At 38.2% G+C, this 12359-nt stretch overlaps 1 protein-coding gene and 1 long non-coding RNA gene across 3 annotated transcripts in view; one reads left to right on the top strand and one right to left on the bottom strand.

The window, feature by feature from the left end:
* Positions 1-8161, top strand: part of LOC129479042 (uncharacterized) — a 146376-nt gene extending 138215 nt beyond the window's left edge. Inside the window, exons 10-11 of the long non-coding RNA XR_010119999.1 lie at positions 1041-1125; positions 4487-8161. This is a non-coding gene — a long non-coding RNA (uncharacterized lncRNA). The remainder of the gene's footprint in view (positions 1-1040; positions 1126-4486) is intronic.
* Positions 1-12359, bottom strand: part of SVEP1 (sushi, von Willebrand factor type A, EGF and pentraxin domain containing 1) — a 228385-nt gene that overhangs the window by 29432 nt on the left and 186594 nt on the right. For both annotated transcript variants that reach the window (XR_008656538.2, XM_055271527.2), the window contains exons 37-40: positions 9290-9962; positions 4463-7254; positions 3039-3264; positions 949-1104 (exon numbers count right to left, since the gene is read on the bottom strand). Coding sequence is in view for 1 of the 2 variants with exons in the window: in XM_055271527.2 (XP_055127502.1) it covers positions 949-1104; positions 3039-3264; positions 4463-7254; positions 9290-9962 (3847 nt within the window). In the remaining variant the exon portion in view is untranslated. The remainder of the gene's footprint in view (positions 1-948; positions 1105-3038; positions 3265-4462; positions 7255-9289; positions 9963-12359) is intronic.

The raw sequence follows: 12359 nt of genomic DNA, 5'->3' as shown, positions 1-12359 counted from the left end.
GTAATGTAAAATAGGCCTCTTAAGTTTCAAGTTTAGTGATATGGTAATGCTTTCCGCAAAACTGATGGATCCAGCTTTCCCACTAAAGTAAACAGAGACCTAGGTGCTTCGGAGGGGATTTTAATATTACAGAGCAAGAGTTGTCTCAAGAATGAAGTTGGTATTAGTTAAAACTGTTCTGTGGCTTTTTCAAGCCAGATTTGCTTATGGGAACTTGGCGTCTCAGTGCCAAGGTATATGAGCCCATTGTTTGAGGAAATCCTGGCTTTGCATACCTAAATCCTTGTGGTTACCTCTCCATGGTGACTGGTGGACTTCCCTGTTGCAGAATATGATTACCAGCAAGCCGAAACACAGTTTAAACAGTCAGTTGAAGTCACAGCATCTGTCTTGTGGTTTGCAAACTTACTTTTTTCCTTCCTTATCATGGCTTTCATGTTTTTTCACTGGAGACTTATTTTGCTTTTTTTTTTTTTCTTTGAGATGGTCTCACTCTTGCCGCCCAGGCTGGAGTGCAGTGGCATGATCTCAGCTCACTGCAACCTACGCCTCCCGGGTTCAAGCGATTCTCCTGCCTCAGTCTCCCAAGTAGCTGGAATTACAGGTGCCCGCCACCATGCACAGCTAATTTTTGTATTTTTAGTAGAGATGGGGTTTCACCATGTTGGCCAGACTGATCTTGAACTTCTGACCCCAAGTGATCTGCCCACCTCGGCCTCCCAAAGTGCTCGGATTACAGGCATGAGCCACCGCACGCAGTTTAATTTACTTTTTAAAACTTTAAGTTGCCTTAAATATTTCTTGGAAAATGTTAGAGTATAAGGGAACAAAGTATAATAGATTCTTTTGAGACCAAAGTCAGTAAAACAAATTTGTGCTAATACTGAAAGTATCCCCAAGTATATAGGAAAAACAAATTAATTCTAGTTAAACAATTTGTTTGCTTACCTCTAGTTCATAGCCAGGCTCACACTGATAAATAATTGTGCTTTCAAAGGTGTATTTACTGCCAACCACAAATCCATGTTCTGGACTTTCAGGTTTCCCACAAGAAACCGGACTGCAAGATTCATCAGAAAATGGTGGCTCCCAGGTTCCATCAAGCTAAGTGACAAATAACAAAATGTAAGTTATGTTTAGAAGTTAATACATATGAATGAAGAAATTTGCAAATATTGGTTATTTGCAGAATAATCTCCAAAATGATAGTCAAAAGCATCTAGAGTTTGGTCCTACTTTTGCTACTTATTATCTGTGGGCTTAAAAAACACACTTTAATTATTAGATGGTCTTAATTGTCACCCATAGACAATTTTAGACATTTCTTAAGCCCATAAGACAGGCATTTTTCTTCCTAATAGAATCTATTCAAAAATCACGAACAACAAGAAATATATTTTCATTATAATGCCTGAGAACTGGAGGTTATTACAAATATTCTATAACTTACATGAATGCACTCTTAAATTTCACGATTCTATATTTTATAATAAAGTTTATGAGAAACAACAAATTTTAGGCACACTACTCAAAGTTTAAGAAAATCAGCTTCCTTTTCTCCATTCCAACGAGAATACTTGAAAACATTTTATCACATATTTTTGAAGGGGTCATGTAGAAAAAAATTTATATATATATATAAAATTTTATATCTATAAAGAAATCAATAATGATTAAAATAAATTTTATAAAGAAATGCTTAAATGATTAAAATAAAAATAACCAAAATAAATTCCAGATATAGCAAAAGAAAACAATAATATGTAGCTTTTAACAGTTATCAGTGTTATAATTACCCAGAAAGATTTCTGCAAAAAAAAAATTTATTAAGGCACTACTTACAGTATTGAAAAATTAAATGCAACATATATACTAGGAAAATGGTTAATCTTAAAAATGTTAACATATATATATATATATATATATGAGTTAACATTTTTCAGCCTGTTGGGTAAGGTGAGGCACACACAGATATATCTCTTGAAGATTGTTATTCTATTGCTAATATTTTTCTGTTTTCTTTGTGGAAATATATATGAATTGGATAACAGTTTTAAACAGGATTTGAGGCTAAACTCTCATTCTACATATGAACCAAAAGTAATTTTGTATATAGGCCTGCGTCATTATTAACCATTTTCCTAGTATATATGTTGCATCTAATTTTTCAATATTGTAAGTAATGCCTTAATAATTTTTTATTTTGCAGAAATCTTTCTGGGTATTATAACACCAGTGACTTAAAAGCTACATATTATTGTTTTCTTTTGTTATATCTGGAATTTTAAACTAAAAAATTCCCATTTTTAAACTAAAAGTGCCAAAATTAGGTTAAAAAAAGTTAAAATATCTATAATAAGATTTCATGACAAATTCATCACAAATCTTATGTGCAAAAGAATGTCTATGCATATAAATCAGCCATGGGTTATGCCCAGTATGTTTCCAGTTTTAGTGGAAAGACCAAGGTTGTAGAAGCAGGCACTTTCCTCCATTATTTACCTCATTTCTCACCAACAATACAAGATATGTGTAATAATACATTTTTTTTTTTTTTTTTTTTTTTTTTTTTTTTTTTTTACAAATAAGGAAACCAAAGCTCAGAAATTTTAAGCAGCTTTCTCTACTACTTACAAGTAGCAAATAGCAAATAGCAGAGAAGAGGATTTGACACCAATTATCTGTCTGCTTCTGCAAACTTGTCTTTCCACTAAAACTGGAAACATATTGGGCATATCCCATGGCTGATTTCTACACGAGGACCCTCTTTTAATAAGATTTATGGTTAATTTGTTATAAATATATTGTTATAGAAATCTTAATATTTTACCTAACCTTGGTACTTTCTTAAAGTGGGAATACTGCAGAAAAAAAGATACATTTTACTATCTTTTCTACCAAGAAATTTCTCAAATCCTTTGAAATGAGTGAAAACTTGAGACCTTTTTTTCTTTTTGGGATTACTATTATAGATACTGCTTGCTTCGCAATATATGTATATATAGGCGTTACACATTCTAATTAAGACAGAATCTTACCTGACATACTGATATGTTAACTCCCTCAAAGGTATACCCTTCTGCACATGACACAGAAACTTGCCTATTCACACTGAAATCGTCCCCATGAACAAGTATATGTGTTATGTTTTCTGGGAAAGGACATTTTTTAGGACTGCAGGAGATTCTCTCAGGGAACCAGCGACCATCTTTCTGACAGGTGAATGTATCTGTATCTGTATCCATTGTATAACCTTCCAGACATCTGCAATGGAAATGCAAAAATAAGTGCCTTAAAGGAAGTGTACAATATAGTTTCTGATCTATCCTTGGATTTAGGAAGCTGTTACAAGAATCAGTAGACATTTTGTGCAACATATTGATTCTATTGTCAGGCGGATGGCGTTGCCATGCAAAAACATCAATATAACAATAACAACCAGTTGAGCTCGTGCCTGTAATCCCTGCACTTTGGGAGGCTGAGGCAGGAGGACCACTTGAGTCCAGGAGCTTGAGACTAGGCTGGGCAACATAGTGAGACTTCATCTCTATAAAAAATAAAATTAGCTGGGCATGGTGGCACATGCCTGTAGTCTCAGCTACTTGGGAGGCAGAGGTGGGAGGATTGCTTGAACCAAGGAGGTTGAGGCTGCAGTGAGCCAAGAACATGCCACTGCACTCCAGCCTGGGTGACGGAGCAAGACTTTGTCTCAAAAAAGCAAAAAACCAAAAACCAGTAATAGCCAGATCAGTTCTCAGTTATCCACATGAAAAGTTAGTCAAGACTAAAATTACTTTGTTTTTGATGTTATTTACCTTATTGTGGATAATATTATTATTGAATTCATTTTTATTCTATAAACAGCTAACAGTTCAGGAAATTCTAGACAGTCCAAAATGGACTCAGATACTAGTAGGAGTACAGCATAATTAATATGTATTATGAATACCTACTTTGTGCCAAGTGCTGTTCTAGGTCCTTTACATAAGATATTTCTTTTAATCCTGATTATTTGGCATGATCATGGCCTGAACTCTTCAGTTTTTTACCTTATGTCCCCAATATTTGCATGTGTAAATATAATCACAAAGTTATAATCATAAAGAAATTTACTATCATGATGTTTAAAAAACAGCTTCACGATTCCAGAGCTTTTCAAGCTAGCTAGAGGATCTTGCTGTTTGTTTCATGAAGCTCAACAGAATATGATAGTCATGATAATTACATTAGAAGCATATCTGAAAAAAGTTATCGATTTATTAAAAATAAGTATAAAATACTCAGTGGATTCCTACATAATTGTAGGTAGAATAAAGCCAAGTGTTAAAAGCACCAGTGTTTGGAGAGCAGTTCAGAGATGATGTTTTCTTCCAAATCAGCAAAATTTTTGCTCTATCACATTTCATTTTATAATCCTCCTGCTTGCAGCCCTCCCTTGGAGACTCTAGAGCCATGACCTTACCTGAGTTTCACTTCACTTTCATAGGTGTGGGCCTCTCCAGTTGCCACTGCGTTGGCGACAGACGGTGGGGACCCACAGGACAAGGGCTCACAGACTGGATAAGGCTGGGTCCATACCCCTTTCTCTGTACAAATCAGATCTGAACTGCCTTGTATGACATATCCAGACCTGCAGCTGTAAGTTATCACATTTTCCTTCCAAGAGCTGCTCTCACTGATGAACGCATTTGGTATCATTGGAAGAGAACCACAAGAAGTGTGTTCACAGCGGGGGAACCCAGAGCTCCACTGGCCATTGGCTTCACAGGTGATTTCAGAAAGTCCTAGGAGCTTGAAGCCTTGGAAGCACTGAATCTGGGCTGCCTTTCCACAGTCAAAATCGGTCCCATTGACAGTTCCATATTCAATTACTGGTGTGGAACACCTGCAAGGCAGGCAGGAAGGTGAGCTGCCACTCCAGGAGCCATTGGAGAGGCACCTTCTTGATGAATTTCCATGGAGCTTATAACCGGGAAAGCACTGATACTGTATATGGCCCCCGTGAATAAAGGAAAAACCATTAGGGAAGCCATGGGCAAGATCTTCAGGAGGTCCACAGTTGACTGGTTTACAGAGAGGAACCTCTGCATCCCAGCTGCCATCTGACTGACAGGTGAGTTTTGGAGCACCGTGCAAGATGTAGCCCTCGTGGCAGTGGAATGCCACTTCCTTCATGAAGCCATAGTCCAGGCCTTCCATCACCCCATTGGCCAGTTGTGGTGGGGTGGCACATCTGACAGGCACACAGTTGGGAGTGGCTCCACTCCAACTTCCATTGGCTAGACAAACCCGACTCCTGGCTCCCTCAAGCAAGAATCCTTCATTGCAAGTGTATTCAATCTCTTTTTGGAATGTGTACTCGTCTCCTCTCACCTGGCCATTGCCTGAGACTGGGGGTGAACTGCAGTCCACAGGAATGCAAATGGGCTCATCCTCATCCCAGTTTTTGTCATCCTGGCATGTTCTCCTCTCAGTGCCATTCAGCACATATCCAGGGTCACACTCATAGTACAATGTGCTCAGGTATGTGTAGTTGCTTCCTTTGATGGATCCATTCGTGATTGGATTTGGCTTTTTGCATGAAATGGCTTCACAGTGTGGGGAAGCACCACTCCACTTTCTATTCTGTAGACAAAGCCTTAAGTCAGAGCCCACTAGCATGTGTCCAGGTTTACAGCTATACTGCACAGCACTTCCCATGCTAGTCTCTGTAAAACGTAAAAAGCCATTTTCAGGAGCAGTAGGCAAGTCACATTCAATTGAAATGCAGGACGGTGCACTGCCATTCCAAGTTCCATCTTCCTGGCAGATCAGCACAGGGTTCCCCAGAAGTTCATATCCTGGGTTACAGGTATATGAAACCATCGTACCATACAGAAAGTTTGATGAATGTGTAGCAGGAGACTCCTGTGTATTTTCCCAGGTTTTAGCCACTGCTCCCAAATGATAAGGAGGGTGAGGAGTCAGGTATGGAACTTCCATCATGTCATCTTCTTGCTCAAAATATCCGTGGTCATCTTTGACTTTAGTACAGTCTCCAAAATCTATATGAGGAGGGAGGCCACAGTCTATGGGCACACATGTTGGGATGGAACTTGACCATCCTGACTCTTCACAGGTCTGCATGGCATGACCAGCCACCTGAAACCCAGGGAAGCAACTGTAGATGATTATGGCACCATAGCTGTAATCTGCACCTTCTACAAAACCATTTTCAATGGGTTGTGGGGAATCACAGTGGATGGCATTGCAAGATGGAGCATCTACATCCCAATCACCTGTCTCTAAACAGGTCAAGGCACTGGGACCTTCGAGCCGAAAGCCTTGGTTGCAAGAGTATGTAACAGTCTGTCCATAGTGTAGGTCTGTGTAAGAGAATTTGCCATTCAAAATCTCCTTGGGTTTCAGGCACTCAATGGCTTTACATGTTGGTTTTCCTCCAAGCCAGTGACCATTTTCTCCACAAAGGGTGGTAGTATTTCCCACCAATTCAAAGCCTGGCTTGCAGGTATAGAGAGCTGTGCTGAGATAGGCAAGGCCTTGCACATCAATGATTCCATTGGGGATTTCCTCAGGTTGGGGACATTCTACTGGAACACATTCTGGCAGTGGAGAGCTCCAGGTGCCATCAGGTTGGCAGAGGGTGGTAGAATTTCCTCTTAGGAAAAACCCACCTACACAAGAATACTTGACAGTACTTCCAAAATGAAGAGCAGAAGAAGGAACAGGGACACCAAAGGAAATTAGAGGAGGTGGGGTACAAAGAACCATCTTACAAACAGGGAAAGAGTCATTCCATTGCTGGGATGGCAAGCATTTCAGGACAGAAGGGCCTTGCAGAACATGCCCTTCTTTACAGGAAAATGTCACGACTCCTACCTCGGTGGTCAACTCCTTCAATACTAGCTGGTTTTCCAAGAGGGGTGGCTCTGGGCACTTGGCAGGCACGCACTTTGGATTTGACTTCATATTCCATTTGCCAGATTTCTGACATGTCCAAGAACTGTCACCAACAAGCTCATAACCCTCATTACAGAAAAACTGAACCTTGGACCCTACTTCAAAGTTTTCTCCTTTCATGAAGCCATTCTGGATCAGGGGAGGTTTTCCACAGTCGAGAGGAACACACATCAGAGGGGATTCACTGTGCCAGTGGCGATTGGCTTGGCAGACAAATACAGGACTTCCGACTGACTTATAGCCCGGGTTACACTGATACCTCACTTCACTCTCAAAGATCCTGCCAGTTGTATGCTGTGCAATAGGAAGAAAGCAAGTGAGTGCGATTTGTATAACAGATGATGGCATTAACTAAATCCTTAGATAGTGAAAAAAAACTAAAAGGTCTATGTTAAAATGAATCAATTAGGATGTAAGCAAATAATGATTTATGGTTTTTCCAATAGGTCCATTCTATTTTTTCTTAATAAGTGAAAATGATAGTAGAAAGTCAAATTAGGCTGGGCACGATGATTCATGCCTACAATCCCAGCACTTTGGGAGGCTGAGGCAGGAGGATCACTTGAGGTTAGGAGTTTGAGGCCAACATGGTGAAACCTGTACAAAAATTAGCTAGGCATGGTGGTGTGTGCCTGTAATCCCAGCTATTCGGGAAGCTGAGGCAGGAGAATCACTTGAACCCAGGAGGCAGAGGTTGCAGTGAGCTGAGATTGTGCCACTGCACTCCAGCCTGGGAGACAGAGCAAGACTCTGTCTAAAGAATGAAAAAAAGAAAATCAGATTAAGTAATCCCCACTTCAGAAATCTTTACCACAGTGTTGAGCCCATAACAAGTAAAAGATCAGTAATCTATATATTGATTGGTGAACTGGTGAGGCAACACTAAAAATGATAAATTACTCAGTTCAAAAAAAATTTCTGCCCAAAGAAATGCTAGTAAAGAAGCACATAAACAATTAACATGTATTTGTTAATGTTGTTAGATCATAAATAGGCAAAATGTTTTTATGGTTATGTCTTAAGAATACTATCAAAATTTTGTTTATATTCTTAACATATTTCTTAAAAATTGCTGCTGTAACACAATAGAAAATAAACAATATTCTATCTTTTAAAACAAAAAATTAATATTCGTGATCTCAAAATTCAAACACATGTAATATAACAGGTCATAAATAAAATTACTCATTTTGTTTATGCATTGCTTGTGTGTCTCCCATGCATGTAAGCACCATGCCATTACACATCTAATCTGTGTTGTTAAATGCTAGGTCGCTGATTCTCAGAACTGTACCTGGTACCAAGTAGGAGCTCTAGAAATGTTACTAAATTAATAAATGAACACCTCTCTACTTATACTCTATACCCTCTTCCAATGAAAAGCTACTAAATCTAAGCAAAAGCCTTAAATAAAAGGCTTTTACTGTTGTTATTTTGAATGTAAAGGAGAAAAGGTTGTACCATGTATATATATGGGTTTTAAAAAAGTGTTTAATTAGAATATGGTCAATTTCAAATGGCCCTTGATTTGGGGGAATAGATTCTCATTCCTGTTTTCTTGGTAGGCTTATTGAGAAGACACACATTAGTGTGAAAGCAGGCCATATCTGGGTTGGACTGAACTCTTTTTGTCCATCACAGTGAAATTACCTTTAGGTTTACCAAAACAGAATTGTAAAAACTACATTATTTGGTTTACCCTATCTTTTGTCTAAGCATTTAAAATTATATTTCTCTAGGTTCCATTTAGACCTTGCCTTCCATAAAATAAAGCATATATCCATCCTGAAAAACCTCTATAAAACAAAATAATACTATATTAAAATTGGTTTATTCTAACTTACTATTTAGGGCTAAACTGTTGCCACAAAGTGCTTGAAATGCCTATACACTAGTAAAATGCAGAAAGTTATATATTAAAGATTCATAATCTTCATTTTTTTTTCCAATCTTCACTACCTGTAGATATTTTAGCCATTTCTGTTTTTCAATAATTAATTTGTTCATTGCCCCTGCTTCTGAATAGTGGGTTCATCACAGTGGGCTGGCCCTGTAAGTGATGAAAGCCACAGACCATTTGCTAATTAGTCTCTTACCTCCAGAAAATGATTCACAACCTTAGGCAGATGAATTAATTCATCAAGAGATGAATTAATTATGAAAATGTTAAAAAGATTATCATGATTCTTTGTTAGTGATAATAGTAAATTCCAGTTTCCATGCCTTAGTGAACTTGGCAGTGTTTGGACTCAATTATTTGTTTTGTTTATTTATGTATTGATAGGCCCTGTGACAAAAGCCATAGACCATTTGCTAATTGGTCTCTTACCTCCAGAAATCCATTCTCAACCTTAGGTGGTTCACCGCAAGATACCGGGTGGCATGTTGGTATAGGATTACTCCACTGCCCTGTGGCTTCGCAGGTGCTCTTCTTTTCCCCTTTGATGTAGAACCCCTTGTTGCAGCTGTAAGCCACCATGGCTCCAAAACTGTAGTTTGATCCACTTGCATAGCCATTCATGATGCTTGGTGGCTCTCCACACCGCACAGGGATGCACTGGATGGACATGGGGGAAGGGTTCCACTGCCCACCTCTCATACATTCGATCTTTGCTGAGGTGTTCAGTACAAAGCCTTCCATGCATTTAAAGCTCACAACTGAGCCAGCTGCAAATTTTGCTTTGCTCACAGATTCCAAGATGCTATAGGAAACCGATGGAGGTTTTTCACAGAAATGAGCTATACAACGGGGCATGTCTTGACCCTCTGGGGGTACCCACTTGCCCTGGGCATTGCAGAGAAGCTGAGAATTGTCTGCTAGGCTGTAACCATCAGAGCAGTAGTAGAATGCAATGTCTCCAAAGAGCCGATGGGCAGTCTCTGGAGAGGCGTGGTCCACATTGGGCGGCTCATCGCAGGAGACAGCCAGGCACTGCTGGTCACTTCTACTCCACTTGCCGTCGGCCAGGCATTCAATGGTGTCAGGACCAGCAAGAGTATAGCTATGAGAATGGGAAGAAAGAAAGAATAGCTAAGCATAATATTTGAGAAAAAGTGTTTGTGTCTTCTTCTATTTTTTAAATCTTTCCCACAATGACTTTAAATTTATCTTTAAAATAGTATTTCCTCTTTGAATACTGAGCTTATTGATCAAATGACTTTCACTTGAGATATGTCAATACATTGTGATATTAATGTTTGTTCAGAAACATTTATTTAAATCTTCCCAACAATGACTTTATCTTTAAAATAAAAATAATATTGACTTTGAATATTGAGCTTATTAATCAAATGACTTGCATTTGAGATATGTCAATACATTGTGATATTAACATTAATATTTGTTCAGAAAGGGAAATGGATTTGAGATTTTTTGCTACTTAAGGAACTCTAATAATTGCTATACATTTAAAAAAATCGAGGAGTAAGCTATATGGTGCTATTTAACTCAACTTAAATATTGAATTCTATCTGCCTTTAGATGGTTTTAACTTGATTTTAGCATTTGTCTTTATTGTTTGTTCTTAAGCTATAATGTACAATGCCAAATTTAGCCTACATATAGCTCATTTTTATGTACCGACACCTAGAGAACTTTAAACAGTGATTATAATTTCAGTCTCCAATGTCTCCTAAACCTTTACCCCATGTGGCTAGAGTTAAAAGGTGTCTTCTGCATATGGCTCTGCTATTCAATCAGTATGAATAAATTTTTCTTAGTAATTCCCAGTCTTTCTTTATGCACAGGTCTTTGCCCATATATAATGATGGATTGATGACTTACAAAAATCTAAAATTACTCTCAAGTGCTCTGTCAATGAGATAGAACAAAAGATTAGGATATGCAGTATTAATTATATTTGAGTCATGCTTATTTTCATCATTGCTTGCTTACTGAACAAAAAATTGATGGAGTTTTGAAAAAATCTCTAATACCGGATTAGCCTGTCATTTTGATGCTAATGAAGGTAAGGGAAATAAAATAATTGAATCCCTAGTTTAATCCTGCTTAGACATATTGATTTCTTCATTGTAAGAAAATAAAGTGAATGATGGTTCAGACAGGCTTAGAAACTTGCCTGAAGTCACACAGCTATAAGCAGCAGAGTTAGGATCGGAATTTGGTTGATCAGATTCCAACACCTACACCTTTTCCACAACACTGCTCTCTCTCTCTGTTTTGAAAGTGAAGCAGGTTAGATCATACTTTCTGGGTGTCCTGGGCAAACTGTATTGCAGTGTCACGAATGCAAATTATTTGACCCACCCATTAGCACAGATTAATTCATTAGTTATGAAGTATTTCTCCTGAGATCTCTTTTAGTTTTATAAAGCATCAGCTATTATAGAGAGGTTGAAATTCCTTCATCCTAACTGGCAATATTTATGAAATCTATAAGAGACAGAGAAATCAGGAAAAAAATAACAGTGTATCAGCAGAGCTATATGCAGCCACCTTACCTAAGTTCACACATCATGCTATGGATGGAAGTGGTCTCAAAATGAATATTCAGACATCCCCAGTAGTTGAGTACAGCCCCCAGTTAGGGCCTGCTGCATTTCATTGCTTTAAACAGGCTCAGTCCTTTGTATGAAGATCTGAACTTAGCTTGTAGATGGCTTCTATCTGAGAGAATTCAGGAAGGTATACACAGAAAATATACTAAGAGCATAATTTTATTATTAAAAAATCTATCCTGGTCTGAGTACCTAGATTCTACGATTCTTGTGTAGGATGTGCTTTGGATAGAAGTTCCCTTTGTTGAGGCTTCTGATGTTTTATAGCACAATTGACATCATGTGGACACTTTGAACCATGCATCATTATTTTCATGAATTCCTTGATGTTGCTAGCATATTTCATTGGCTGAAGTTCACAGACGTGGCCTTAGCCATCCCTGATTTATAAGGGTCCATTGTGCCATCTATAAAATTCTTCCTTTATTTCATGGGATCAGCTACTTTGAGGGAGAAGTATCTGCCTCCAGAACCTTTTTGACTCCTCAAAGTCTCTTGAAAACACAAGAATTTGTGTTTTATAATTTGGCAGCACTTTGTTAGGCCTCTGGCCCCTGAACTTCTGGAAAATCTCCACCAACTACTTATCCCTAATGGAAAATCACAGCAAAGCTGCTCTATGATTTAACGGAAGATCACCACTAAATATGTAATTTTTGAATAAATGAATTTAACGTATGCATTTCTGACACTACCCATAATTTCTTAGGACCTAAGACTCTCAATTAACATTTAGTTCTTCTTAAATAATTCTTAAGAGCCCTGCTATGTGCCAGAGTTACTTCCTTAGTGCACAGATGCAAAGCCAAAAATGAATTTACTTGTTTACACTTCTGTTCTCTTCACCCCATCAACTACCTGGTGTGTTGTAGGTCTCTTCG

The sequence above is a fragment of the Symphalangus syndactylus genome, chromosome 3 (assembly GCF_028878055.3).
Source record: "Symphalangus syndactylus isolate Jambi chromosome 3, NHGRI_mSymSyn1-v2.1_pri, whole genome shotgun sequence".
NCBI lineage: Eukaryota > Metazoa > Chordata > Mammalia > Primates > Hylobatidae > Symphalangus > Symphalangus syndactylus.
The sequence above is the reverse complement of the archived record's forward strand: the minus strand, read 5'-3'. Positions and strand labels throughout refer to the sequence as shown.